This window comes from Toxotes jaculatrix, chromosome 7 (genome assembly GCF_017976425.1).
Source record: "Toxotes jaculatrix isolate fToxJac2 chromosome 7, fToxJac2.pri, whole genome shotgun sequence".
Lineage (NCBI taxonomy): Eukaryota > Metazoa > Chordata > Actinopteri > Toxotidae > Toxotes > Toxotes jaculatrix.
The window spans coordinates 4269903-4283413 of record NC_054400.1 but is presented as its reverse complement, the minus strand read 5'-3'; the positions used below and the strand labels follow the sequence as shown (position 1 = coordinate 4283413).

At 42.5% G+C, this 13511-nt stretch overlaps 1 protein-coding gene across 14 annotated transcripts in view; it reads right to left on the bottom strand.

Moving 5' to 3' along the window:
* Nucleotides 1–13511, bottom strand: part of camk2b1 (calcium/calmodulin-dependent protein kinase (CaM kinase) II beta 1) — a 66654-nt gene that overhangs the window by 10383 nt on the left and 42760 nt on the right. For 5 of the 14 annotated variants that reach the window (XM_041042314.1, XM_041042312.1, XM_041042319.1 and 2 more), the window contains 3 exons: nt 9895–9963; nt 5984–6028; nt 3353–3401 (listed from right to left, as the gene is read on the bottom strand). In XM_041042314.1, the coding sequence (XP_040898248.1) occupies nt 3353–3401; nt 5984–6028; nt 9895–9963 (163 nt within the window). Of the gene's footprint in view, nt 1–3352; nt 3402–5983; nt 6029–9894; nt 9964–12889; nt 12923–13511 lie in introns of all 14 variants that reach the window. The other 9 variants (XM_041042316.1, XM_041042311.1, XM_041042323.1 and 6 more) reach the window with 5 other exon arrangements.

The window sequence follows — 13511 nt, the reverse complement described above, 5'->3', positions numbered from 1 at the left end:
GGCGAAAAAAAGCAAGAAAAGAAAAAGCAGAGAGATGATGCCAGACCAACGTGTGAACAATCCTCAAGATTTTCATCAATAAATGTGAATTTCCCTACTCTCAGGAGAGAAGCAAAGTGACAACTACAGAAACCAAGCATAATCAACAGGAAATACAAGGAAAAAAGACGCCACGGTGCAGCCCACGCTGTTTGACTGACACCTGTACAGTGCAGAAACATCAACATCAACAATTAGCATTTAATTCTATAGATTTCACAGAAAGAACTTCAGGATTTCAGGATTAGCAATCTAACAACAAGTAACCTTATAAATTATAACTGATGTAAGAAAATTACCAACACCCAGTTCTCAGAAAACTCTCGGCAACATATTTTCTACTATAAAAGTATTGGGAGTAACAGAACAGATATGTGTTCAGATGCTCCAAAAGCCAGCACAGGTGTTGGGTTACAGACCAGCTGTCGAGCACTCGCTGACCTGACAAGATCCTACAAAGGCCAACATGACAAAAACCGTGCCCACCAACATGAGTCGCCTTCCTCCCGCACTCACCTGGCTCTTGTAGTTCTCTGTGGCGCTAACCGTGCTATCTGCCGGTGCGTATCTTAAGAGTCTTAAAACTGCTGTGTGAGACTAATACTATCCAAGGGTGGCGCTAGCAGAGCGGTGTGTCTTCAACACCTCTCCGGGCTGTCCGTCTCCGTTTCCTGCCACCAGGGCTAAATTTAGACACCACCCCCCTTTAGCTCCGACCCCCCTCCCAAGGTGCCCTTGCCCTCTCCAGTCCTGCCAGAGGGGTGGAGTGGTGAAGCTCCAATCTGGGACCTTGGAAGGGAAGGAAATGGGTAGGGGGAGGATACCTTTCACTGTGTATACAGGGGCAGTACAGCGCGGTACAGTAGAGCCTGGGGGGTACAAACGATTTTCAGGTGATGTACTGCTCCTTCAGGCTACCTGTCTTCCATCAAGGGAAATTTTAATAATTAATTTTAAACCAGCAACAGGGTGAACTTTAGAAATCTGACAGAGGGTATGTTAGCTGTGAAAGACCTGGAACTACATATTTTACATGCTAAGACACAATGTTCAAGTGTTCCCAGAATATTGTTCCTACATTGTCAGTGATGTGACCTTTCAGAATTTATTAGTGCAAATTAAATGTCTCCATGTTGTCAGAAAAAGTGGACAAAAACTGGACAATTTTACTGGAATTTGCACCTGAGGTTACACAAAACACAACAAATAACACAAACGCAAAGAGCTATGCATGCAAATACCAGGGGGGGGGTCATGACAACGTCCTCCCTCCCTGTAAATTACTGAATGAGACACTGAAACGGTTTGTTTGCTTTATTAGCTTGCAGGTGAGCTACCTAATGAAGTCAAAGGTCAGATGTTTCTTCTGTGCTCGGAGGCATTAGAGGCTAGGTCCCACGAGACTGGTGCTAAAGATAGTTAACAGCAAAATAGCTGATCGTGCTGTTCTCTTTTCCCAGGAACATTTAGGAAACATCCTGCACTGACAGACACTGCATTTCCTCAAGGTATCTCGTTCATTTGCCCAGTCATTATGCTCTGGGTCTCACGACTACACCTGATGCCAAGGGTTCAGGTAATGAAATACATTTATCTCTGACATGAGACAGTGTCTCCCTAACTTTGACTCACATTTTAAGGATATTTTCAAACTTGAGCATCTTTTCCAATAAACAATATAGCAGTAAAACAAGAGTAGTTCTCCTCAAGTACCACTCTATCTGCACTGGTTAACTTTCTTGCAGACCTACGTGACGGCTCTGTCATGGCTGCTTGGGACTTTGTGACAGCAGCAGTAAAGCCTCTATAGGGAGGTGGAGGAGATGGAAGTGCACATTCTGTTCTGTACGCTTGGCACCGAAATGACACGTTCGTGACCCGATTTAGACGAATTGTACTCAGCTCGGATGTGGCGAACAGGGGTGTTTGAGTGTGCTGGCACAGATAAGCAGATCCACAACCCAAGCATTCATCCACACAAAAACACACACACTCGCACAACGCACACTGGTGGCCAAAAAACAACAACAACAACAAAAAAAAAGGTCAGACACAAAAGCAGTATGTGAAGTTATTTGCTGATATATGTGTTATGCCCCACACAGACACTTACTTTACAATTCTATCAACAAGCAACATTTACACACGCACACGAAACAACTACACAACTCCGCAAGCTGACACCCCACACAGGCATGTTGGTATTTCAGAGGTGTGTGTTTCTCCGTACTAAGATTTCAGCCAAACGCCAACACTTTTGAGAAAGCCAAACCACAACAGCATTACAAGGCCGTTTACATTTCACAGCCCCCCCCACCTCGAAGATACACAGACACACACTAAGACACACAAACATCTCTTCAGTGTTTTTTGAAAAACAGGAGGAAGAAAGAGATACAGGCAGGCACCATGAGGGGTCAGTAAGAGGTCAGCTAGTAGCCGGCTGACTGCTCAGTGACTAAATTAAGAGTCACATTTACACCATCCACACCACACATGAAGTGTATGTATAACTCGTATTTTCAAAATAACATTCCCTGCTCATTTAGCAGCTGCCGCTGTGATTAAAAAGATCTTTTGTTGGGTGTTTACACGCCAACTGAATTAAAAAAGAAAATGTCATGAAGCAATTTTTGGTTCCACTTTACATCTGTAAACTTTTATAATGCTGATGACTCAAATGTCCACTCTGTCAGAAAATAAAACATAAAAAAAAAAAAATCCTCTAGTAGACCACTACGAAGACAAAGCAAGTCTTCTACTGTGATATTGCCCTAAACAAGAAGTTCGTGGAAAGCAGAGCACCAGTTGTCAGGCTTTAGTAATTTTTCAGGACTTTCTGTACGCTCTCTGGATTGTCTGAACGCTTACGTGTAATTACTAAGCTTTTAAAAATGATAACAACAGTGCCCAGCTTCACAAAGACAGACTCATTCAGATACAACAATTATGTCAGTGACAAAGAACAGCTTTCACTGCAAGGAGGATTTAAGAATCTATTTGCCCATGTGTAACTGAATGGTAATAGCAGAGATTGTCAAAATCCACCTTTAAAAAGCAGAAAACTTAACCACCTCAAACGAAAGGTAATCGTCCAAATCTCCTGCTTCTATTGTTTCAAAAAAGTACTCGTCATATAATCTGTTCTGATCGTGGCATGCACCTCATGGTGAAGTTATACAAGTTGTTCACTGACTGGCTGCAGCAATAATAAAAAAAAAGACATCAACACTGTAGAAATGTGTTGATTCCACAGGTTTTCTGGCCTTTTGTTTACTTATCCTGTTGCATTGTTGTTTTTCTGCAGTCTTACCTTTCACATCTTCATCCTCCACAGTGGTGTTGCTGCTGTCCGATGACTCCTAGAGATCAGAGACAGACAGTGAGTTTGGGTTCGAACGTAACAGCACACGCATCCGTACTGAGTACACATGAGGACGCACGACATAGGAGTGGTACAGTCAGAACACAGGCCAGCAGGGGGCATATTCCTATGTTGCCATGTCATGTCTTCACAAAACTAAAACTGAGAGAATCAAACACATCCAGACCATAAATCTATAAACAGATGCCAAACAAGGACAAAGTTAGTCACAAATATCCAGGCTTTGCAATTATAAAATCAAACCATGCCACCTAACCCATCAATCTAACAGCCTGATACGCCACTTTATCAACAGTCAATCCGTATTTGACTTTTTTACCCTTGGCCCTGAAACCTCTTTCCTTCTAGTCCAGCCAAAACTCCCCCTGTTTCATCTCCAGTGTGTGTGTGTGTGTGAGTGCATCACACCATGTGGACAAATGACGTCTTTCCTTCACAGGGTGCTCTTGTCTCTTGCTGAAATTGACAGAAAGCTCAATGGGACGTGCTCCATCCGTCTCTTTCAACAGCAGAAACAGGCAGAATCGATTCTCATAGGGATATTATGAGAGTCATGTTAAGGAGGTGCAATCCATCCATCTGCCGGTCTGTCTGCCTGGCTGTCTCTCTCTCTCTCTCTCTCTCTCTCTCTCTCTCTCTCTCTCTCTCTCTCTCTCTCTTCGGAGGCTTTCGCCAGAGGAGACGTTAGCTTCAATTCCAATTAGCGGATTAAATGGGCCTAAATTCCCCTGCATGTAGAGGAGAGTTGAGAGACTCAGTGACCTCATTAGAGGTGCACACGTGCACGAGCGGCATCACAAGCAAAAGAGCAAAAGTGGTTTCATAGCCTTTTAAAGAGCAGCTGGTGACCTGAGGACATGAAGAAAGAGAGAAGAGAAAAAGCGTCTTTGTGTGTGTGTGTGTGTGAGGGAGAAAATTGTGGCATGCATCCTCAAATCATAGAAATATCATTAAAAGTGTGATTACACCTACAGTTTGTTTTCTTCGGTCTGAATCATAGTTTTCTCAGTGACATTTTATATCTTATTAATTTTGCTTGATCTCGCTACATCACAGGCAACAGAGGGCTTGTTAAGGGCCACATAATAATAATAATAATAATAATAATAATAATAATAATAATAATAATAATAATAATTATACACCTGTCTGTGCACTTTGCTGCAATTTATAGAGGCAGTTTATACTACATTCATGTCTCAGCCCATATATTAAGACAATTGATTTTACCATGCCAAGATATCCAAGCCTCATGGACCCATGGCATATGTTAAGATTTGTTTTACTTGTGCTCATAAAAGGTCATGCATTTGACATTATGAGCACAGACAGTTCAAAATGAATCACAGACCCCTAACCCTGCCCAGATGGATTGAACTAAGCAGGTAAGTGCTGCTCTAAACCAGCCTGGTGTGAAATATAAACTGTATTGAAGCAGTGTTCTTACAAAGTACTTTCCTTGCCATCCCGTGTAGCTGCTTTTCCTGCTGCTGTTGTAAACAATTCAAAACCATGAACTTCACTCTGAGGACTGACCTAAAATATATCGCAAAGGTCACTCTGCTGTGATGTAAACCCCCGGATTTGGCTTTGTTATGTTACCGTTCCCTTTCAGCTGTGTGCATCCTAACTCAGCAAAAACAACACACACACACACACACATATGAAAAATGTTTGGTCATACCTATGACGAAGGAATCTTATTGCAAAAACATGCACAACCTCCAAACACATACAGGTCCACACACATTCCCGGTGACTGTAGCAGCTACATTGAAGAGGCTACTTGACAGGGTAGAAATACACAACAACCATAAACCAATGGCAATAATTATAACAAAATAAACACCATTATCTTTTCAGTACATCTGAGCTCACCGACAACTACAATCTAAATGATCTGGTAAAAGATCTTGCTTTTGCATATGTGTAAACATAAACTCGTTAGCATCACTGCTCATTATGCTGCACAAAGACGCAGAACAAAGGCAAGACAAGGACAAAGCATGTGACTGGACGATACTGGGTGTTGTAAGATTTTTAAGGGGAAGTTCTCAAAAGTACTCAGGGAAGTTTTTACTGAACACTGACAAGAGCATTTTTTTGTTCAAATATGAGATTGAAGCTTTTGAGCATTTGTTAAACTATTTGTATTGATTTATGTGGTGATATTCCCACTTGGTCTGTGCCTGAATTACCTCGCTATGTGCTGTTGTTCTTTTATACTATTGAAGAGTGGAATGTGTGTGTCTCACGTTCCCCAGGTCGCATAGCAAGTCACACGAACAAGAACAAGTTTGCTCGATGGGGCACACGTTAAAAAAGGTAAGCGACATCTGCTATCGCACCCACCCCCTGTTCAGTCATTTATCTGAGGAGTTTAATTTGTGGCAACATACACACGGACATATGCACATACGCGTTAGTGAACCAGTGCCGCGGGGCGCTCACACAGATCCATGGTGAAAAGAAGGATAAAAGGGCAGGAGAAGATGAGGAAGAGGAGGAGGATGACAAAGAAGGATAAAGAGCAGGTCAGGACCGGGGAATGATGTATACCTTTGTTCCGTCCACTGGATTATGGATGACGGTTGTCTGAGGTTCCTGGAGGAAGAGGAGGAGGAGGAGGAGGAGGAGAGATGGAGGAACATGGAATGAACGAGAGAAAGGAGAGAAAAGGGGGAGAAAAAGGGAGGGAAAGAGAGAAAAGATTTTGACATAAAAGTTGACAGAGATGGACAGAGTGCAAAAAAAAAAAAACGGACAGAGAGGAAAAAGGAGTGATATGAATTTTGGATGAAGAGAAAGTGCTTGTTAAGGTTGGCAGAAAAGAGAGGGAAGAATCCTCCGAAGCGATAGAGTGGGTGGATGAGCTGAAAACTGTAATTTGGAGTCAGTTTTGTTCTCTGCACACACACACACACACACGCACGCACGCACACACACGCACACACACACACACACTGAAAACAGAGACAGTACTGAAACCCGGGGTGAAGTGTCTGCCATGAGCACATCAGCACTCATGCAAGTTGTCACGCACATACTCGAATACACACACACACTAGAATAAGCACACAGCCTAAGGAAAGAGAGTTGCAATCAAAACTGTGACATTTGTTTAACCTTAACCTAACCAGGGTTTCGCTGAACATGGATACTCTATTTCTACACTGCCCTGCTGTGCACGCACGATTCTAAAATGCCGCTGTAAAAGGGACATACTGACGTAGATAAACACCAGCCTCAGCATCTTACAAGGCACTGGCACACCCAACAGAAACGACGAAGATGTCCCACAACATGAAAACGGGTTGTTCTGCACCGTCATACTCATCTCAACAGAAAAGGCGTCACTTCAGGATCCCTTTCTAAAACAAATTCAGTTCGTCAGAACTGGCTCAGTGACTCCTCGAGATTATCCCATTCTGCAACTAACTCCCTCTAAACCCTCTGGCTGCTAAACCTGAGCGATCACTTCCACATACAGAGCAGTAAGTTACAGAAAAGACCTGTTTTTCTTCTTTCATCTTATATCACATTTCTGCAATCAAACATCTTTTTGACATTTCTGCTATGACCCTGCTGCGTTTTTAGCACAATCGGTGGCTCCTTTCAAACACTGGTGCGTGAAACTTGTGGCTTACAAACCCCACGGTGCTGCCACCCTGCACCGCACACACTGGTATCTGATGACTCAGAATGGAGACAGATATATTTTCTCCCTTTTCTCCAGTTTTCCTCAGTCTGCCAGAAACTGTCACTTGATGTACAGTAAATCAGAATCCACCACCACCACCACCCCATGTTCTTTTGCAGCTCTCTTCTCCCTCCCAGGAAGTGACACCTCTGCGATGACCAATCATCAGCTGTCTCCCTGGTGATGATGGCGGTGTTGTCAGGGCGACCGTCACCCAGGGCAACAGGCACCGGTGGCAACTTGGGAGCTGATGAGTGAGAACAAAGTACCTGGGGTTTGCAGATTAGAGGGAAGTGGGCGAGTGCTGATGCCGTCATATCATCGGATGGGGGAAGGGTTTGACCGTTACACATCACCACTGACCTTACATTCACACTGCGCACTGTTCTAGTGGCACTGCTAAGTTAAATTATTTCCTTTAGGTGTTTTTTTATATGATATAAATAGTCACAATCCTTTCATATATACATGAGCACATTTAAGATTCCCATCAACCTACTAAACTGCTTTCAGCTCAAATAACTAAGGTCATGAAAGTAAAGGAAGTCCGGCCTGACACCTCTGTAATGAAGGAGTTAATGTACCAAATGGCTAAACAGTAACTAGCTCAAGTCCCTAGCAACAGCGTGGAGAACACAGCCGCCCTCCCACTCCCTATTCCCTTCAAGGATCAGAGAAAAAAAGCCTCTTCTGTTCCACGGTCGTGCCCACACTTCCATGCACACTCTCACACGCATAAATGTAAACTTCCTATCAAACGCCTCGGAAGGTATGTCTGCACATGTGCTGAGTGGAGTAGTTCTTAAGCTAACATCACATGCATGCACACACACACACAAAACACAGAGACACAGAAGAACAACTGTGATCATGCCTATCATAAAAATACACTCATATGGCTGCACGTGTTGCACCAGTGTGCTTGTCGTTTTGCCTTTTCTCTTGCTGGAAGCAGGTGACTAGTTCCGATCACTGTGTCAGGCTGAGGCCAGGCTACTGCTAGTGATTCACACGGTCAACAGGTAATACCCAAGATACCAGAATGAGCACTGGGTTACCTCAATATTTACTCTTTGCTGGCCAGCTACAAAAGAATTTGCAAGCTATGATAGCTAGTAAAGGGGTGTGACTAAGTACTATCTCAGGATGGTATCCAGATTTTTGCCACATTTTTTTTTTGTGTTCATGAAATAGAAAAGTAATAAAAAGTGCATTAACATTTTCTGCAGCAGTAGTACTCACTTCTTCACTTTTCAAATGTGTAATGTGCCCAGGGCTGCCGAAACTGTTGTGTGTGTGACTGTAGATATTATCATTACACGTTTAGAGGCAACTTTGTATAGCCAGTGTGACAAAGCTATATTTAGTGTGTAGGAGTGCCAAGGAGCAAACCCAAACTTGCCCAAGTCCTCAGCTGTGTTTCATGTCTAAGTGTGTGAGATCATTTCTGTGGCATCTAGGACTCGGTTGCCAGTCATTTATGATTGAGTGTGGCTACTGGCCTGATTATATAAATGGCATGATATAATGTGCTATTCTGGCTTAATAATGTCCAGTAGAAAACAATGTCAGAAACGTTATGCTCTGACACAACCTTGCAAATATAACTCACTTACTGGACTACAACTGCAAAGATTTGATTTCATTAATCAAACGTGTTTGCTCACAGGACAGTGTCCATTAAGAGAATCAGAATCAGGACACAAACATGAACTCTTAGTTATCAACTTTAAACTGTTTCCAAAAATGAGTTATTTAAATGACAGAGAGCGGCCTGGAGTGGAGAACACAGTTTGGCAAAAAGGAGAGAGTACGTGTTATGAAACTGTCACCTCCTGTAGCACTTCACCCTGAATGATTAGCAGAGCATTCATGCAACACTCTAGATAATTTGAGTGACAAAAAAACAGAGCGAGGATGCAGATCTTTTTTTTTTTTTTTTTTTAAATCAAAGGTGGAGATCTCTAATTGATGACCCTATGCAGCAATGATTCTGCAAAATATCCAAAACCACTACAATGTCCTTTCATGAGAGTGTGTTGTTGGGTGATCTTATTTTAACAGATTCATAAGTGAAAGTGGCTGCAAATAACTGGAAATAATGAAATGCATCAGTTCCCATGTCTACACAGATAGATGTAAATGGCACTTCATATATCACGTCCGCACAGATCAAGAAGAGAAAATAAATAACAAATAACTTGTGGTTTGTGTGACCATGTGCCAGGAGCCCAAGAGCCCACAGGTTTTCATTCCAGCCAATCAGCTGATTTCACTGATTTTCACACCATCAACAGAAGAGGAGGAATTCATCTCTGAAATCAGCTGGTGTGCTATTTGGCTGGAAGTACAATCTGTAGACCTTTGGACTGTGACGCTCACGCGGTGGGGAACTGCTTCTCTGCAGAGGCATAAATAGGAAGGAGGGGGTAAATCGCACTGACAGTCCCAGCAGGCACTGGCTGTCTGTTCCTGTTTGGCAAACTTTCACTGACGCAGAAAATGACAATGGCAGCACAATATCAACCCCAGTGCAAGTCACATAGGTTCCCCACCTGCCGTGGGGAAAAGTTTCCTGACGCTACCTGCTGGTTTAAAACCTAGGCAAAAATCAACCACAACCAAAAGCACGGACACGGAGGAAAAACCAGACAAAGGTGAAGAAACAGGGAGGAGGGGTAGCCTGAAAGTAGGGGTCCTGAGGCGGTGGGACAGACGGACGCACACATATATACACACACAGGTGAAGGGAGGGTCAGGAGGTAAATACCAGAGCAGGTGAAGGGATGTTTCCTTTGGGGCTGGTGACTATGCTGTTTTTGGTGCTGTTTGTCTGGGGCTGTGCAGGAAAGGAGAGGAAAGGGAGGAGACACAACAAGAGTGTTAACAACAGCAAGAAGGTGGGTTTGTGAGTGTGTGTCCATGCATGTGCGCGTGTGCTAAAACTCACTCAAAAAATCATTGTGACTAAAACATCCTGCAGATTTCGGGTCTGGGTTTAGGCTTAAGGTTACAATTTTAGCTTTCAATAGCTCTGTAATAAAAAACATGGAATTAAGAGATAATAATAATAGTAAAGGAGTAACTGAGTGTCCTCACAGACTTTGTAAGATAAACATGCAGAACTGTGCAAATGTTTAAAGTAATGGTAAAAGTAAAGTGTGGATGCTTTAAAACTGAGGCGGCGGGCGACAACGTGTGATGACATCATGTCGCTGGTGACTTCCGCTGCTTTGCAACTGTGCCATTTGGCCGTAATGAATCACCTTTATAAGCCTCTATCAAATGCTCCTTTGAAGACCACACATCAAAGAGCGGCCAGTGCTTTATAGCTTGGCTCAATCATAATGATATTTGCATCGAATCTACATTACATTATTCGTAATCGTGCTTCGAAAAAAGAAAAATCACTAGAAATTAAGTCCTGGGTGTGGAAGAGAATCACCAAAGTGACTAACTCTAAGAATTCAGCTACCATTACATAAATCTTAATCATGAAACACTAAGCCATTTCTACTAGTCAATGATAGAGGTCAAGAGAAGTCGGGGATTATTTAATGCCCCATTAAGCCATCATGTGGTATGAATGTTAAAAATCTGGCAAAGAGATGTGAGAATTTCAGGCAGCTTCAATGGCAACAAAATTTAAGGAGGACAGGGTTTCTGCAGGGTTCACATATTTAAATTTAAGGCATTTTAATTCCACATTAATACTTGTTTCATAATCATATGTATAAAACATACTTACAAAAACCAGAGGTGAAGATAAAGGCATTATTTATTTAAGTGCAATGTGAAATAAAAGTCAATTTACTTACATTTATTTCACTTTTTCATCATTACTTGCTGGAATATTCTCGAATATTATAATTTAGGGCTGCAACTAATGATTATTTTCATTATCAATTAATCTGACGGTTATTTTTTTATTTACTGATTAGCTATGAAACTGAAAAAAGATCTTGACAACTTTGCAGAGTTGATGGCACCATCTTCAAAAAGTTTGCTTTGTCCGACCAACTGTTTAAAACCTAAAGATATTTACCGCGATACAAAGGAAAGCAGAAAATGAGGAGTATGCTTTAAGTAGTCTGCATTTTCTATCGACTAACTGATCAATCAACTAATCGTTTCAGTTCTAATATACTTAAGGAGTCATTAAACATGACCTGGACCTGGACCAACAACATAAACTACATTCATGGATGGGTGTGTGTGTGTGTATGTGTGTGTGTGTGTGTGTCCATACTTTAACCATAATATGAATTCTGTAAGCCACTGGGCTTACACAAGAGAGGAGAGGAAATGAAAGGAGAAGAGAGGAGAGGAGAGGAAAGGAGAAGAGAGGAGAAGAGAGGAAAGGAGAGGAGAGAGCTTATACGTCAGCACACCCAAGCGCAAAGACATAACACAATGCATACACATACAAAACAGGCATGAAAATAAAAGCTGGTGTAAGCTGACAATAAGCTGACACACAAACATTTCAAACACACACACACATACAGTAAACTCACATGCACCCGTGTCCAAACAAACACCCACACATTAAAACGACCAAAGTTGCCATCAGCCATCACGTCACTGCCTCTGCGCACGGGCAGAAACAGGAAATTTATTCCTCATCAAAGTCATGATTAGCCGGCGGGCTGTCTTACTCAAAGCTTGTCTGCAGTATCAACTCGCGTTTAAAAAAAAAAACTGCATGATGACAGCAGTCCGGACCAGAGTTCACCGGGGGTGGAGACAACTGTTGACATCCAAAACATTTGATGTATTGAAAGCAGGACCATGGTGACATAATTCAGTTCTCACAACAAACGTCATATGTAGGGAAGGTTTGACACATCTTCACAATTTACAGCATTTAATGATGTTTCCAAGAAAACAGAAGGAGAAAGTGGGTAAAAGGATCCACAGGTGGTTTCCCAGGTGGGTAAAGGAGTCGGTGCACAGGGAGAACAAAGGAGGAGGAGGAGGTGAAGAAGAGAAGGTGGGTGCACAGAAAAAAAGGGGGGGGGGGGGGGGGGGGGGGGGGGTCCTCAGGCCAGAGAAGAGGGAAACAAATCAGGGGTCAAATTCCCTTCCAATTCACTTAGCTGAATTAAAAAAAAAAGTATTCCTCTTTATGCTTTTGAAAATCAGTGTTTCATTAACTTTTTTAAAGAGTGTGAGGTGCTGTAGTCACTGTTTAAAGGGGGACCCAGGAACAAGGATGCTCCCACCTTTCCATACATTTACTGTTAATTTCTTTTTGTTTGTGTGTACATTGTCTTGTAAGACCAAAGAGTTCTGTATCAAAACTACAAGCACAAGCGCTGACTGTTCTAAAAGTGTGCCCCTGACAGATCTGGAGCAGCATCCCTGGAGTAAGTCTGATGGAAACATCCTGCTTCCATTACATTTTCAGAATAATGTCAGAGTTAGTCTTATGGCAGTGCACTCTGCAAAGGGCCAACACTGTGACTTGTGCCTGGCATCTCCTGTCAGTGAAGTTTGACTTTTCCGCACACTTCACTTCTTGTGCACCAGAGCAATATTCCCAGGAAGTGCAATGACATGACAGCGGACTGCTGATTTAATAAAAAGGTTTCACGAATCGGGCACAGGCTGATATGTTAGTGAAGGGAAGGAGACTTGACTCTGCCTGCGAAACACAGTAAAGGCAGAGGAAAGGTGGATAAATCAAATAGATGGGGTAACAAGTGGAGAGAGGGAGGGAAAAAACATGAGTGCCTGGGCAAATGCATAAATAGCATGCTCACCATATACTGGACAGTAGAGCTGGACTTGCGTTTCTGTCCTCAGGCGATTGATGGATGGATTTATTGATGGATGGACAGATGGATGGACAGCAGAAGGGGAGGGGGTAAAATGATCAATGACAACAAGTGAATGTGCTGTTACAAAGAACAAAAGACAGTCACAAAACCTGTGCACTTTGACGGTAACGCAGGCTTCAATCCTTAAAGTCCTTCAAAAAAAAGTTGGATCAGAATTTTCCTTGGACAAAGCAGAAGAAGGAAGAGCACAGAACCCATAGATGTTAACTCTTGTTACTGTAAAAGTAGGGAGGTGAAAGCTGGTGGAAAAGAGCAGTGGTTTAAGTGGAAGTCATCGGGAAAAGGACGTAAGGGTGGGAAGCAGGTCACAGAAGAGTCGAGACTGCAAAACTGTGACCCACTGTTCTTCTGTCAACAGATTCAGAGCATCTGGGGCAACAAGGAGCAAGATGGAGGCATAACAGAAGAGCAAGACAAGCAAATTTATTCAGAATACAAAAGCCTTCTCCCAGAAGTTATTTTAAATTTAAAACCATGCCTGTCCCAATACTTGTAGCACAATGGAGCATTTATACATCAATAAATTATTAGCACAGTAATTTGG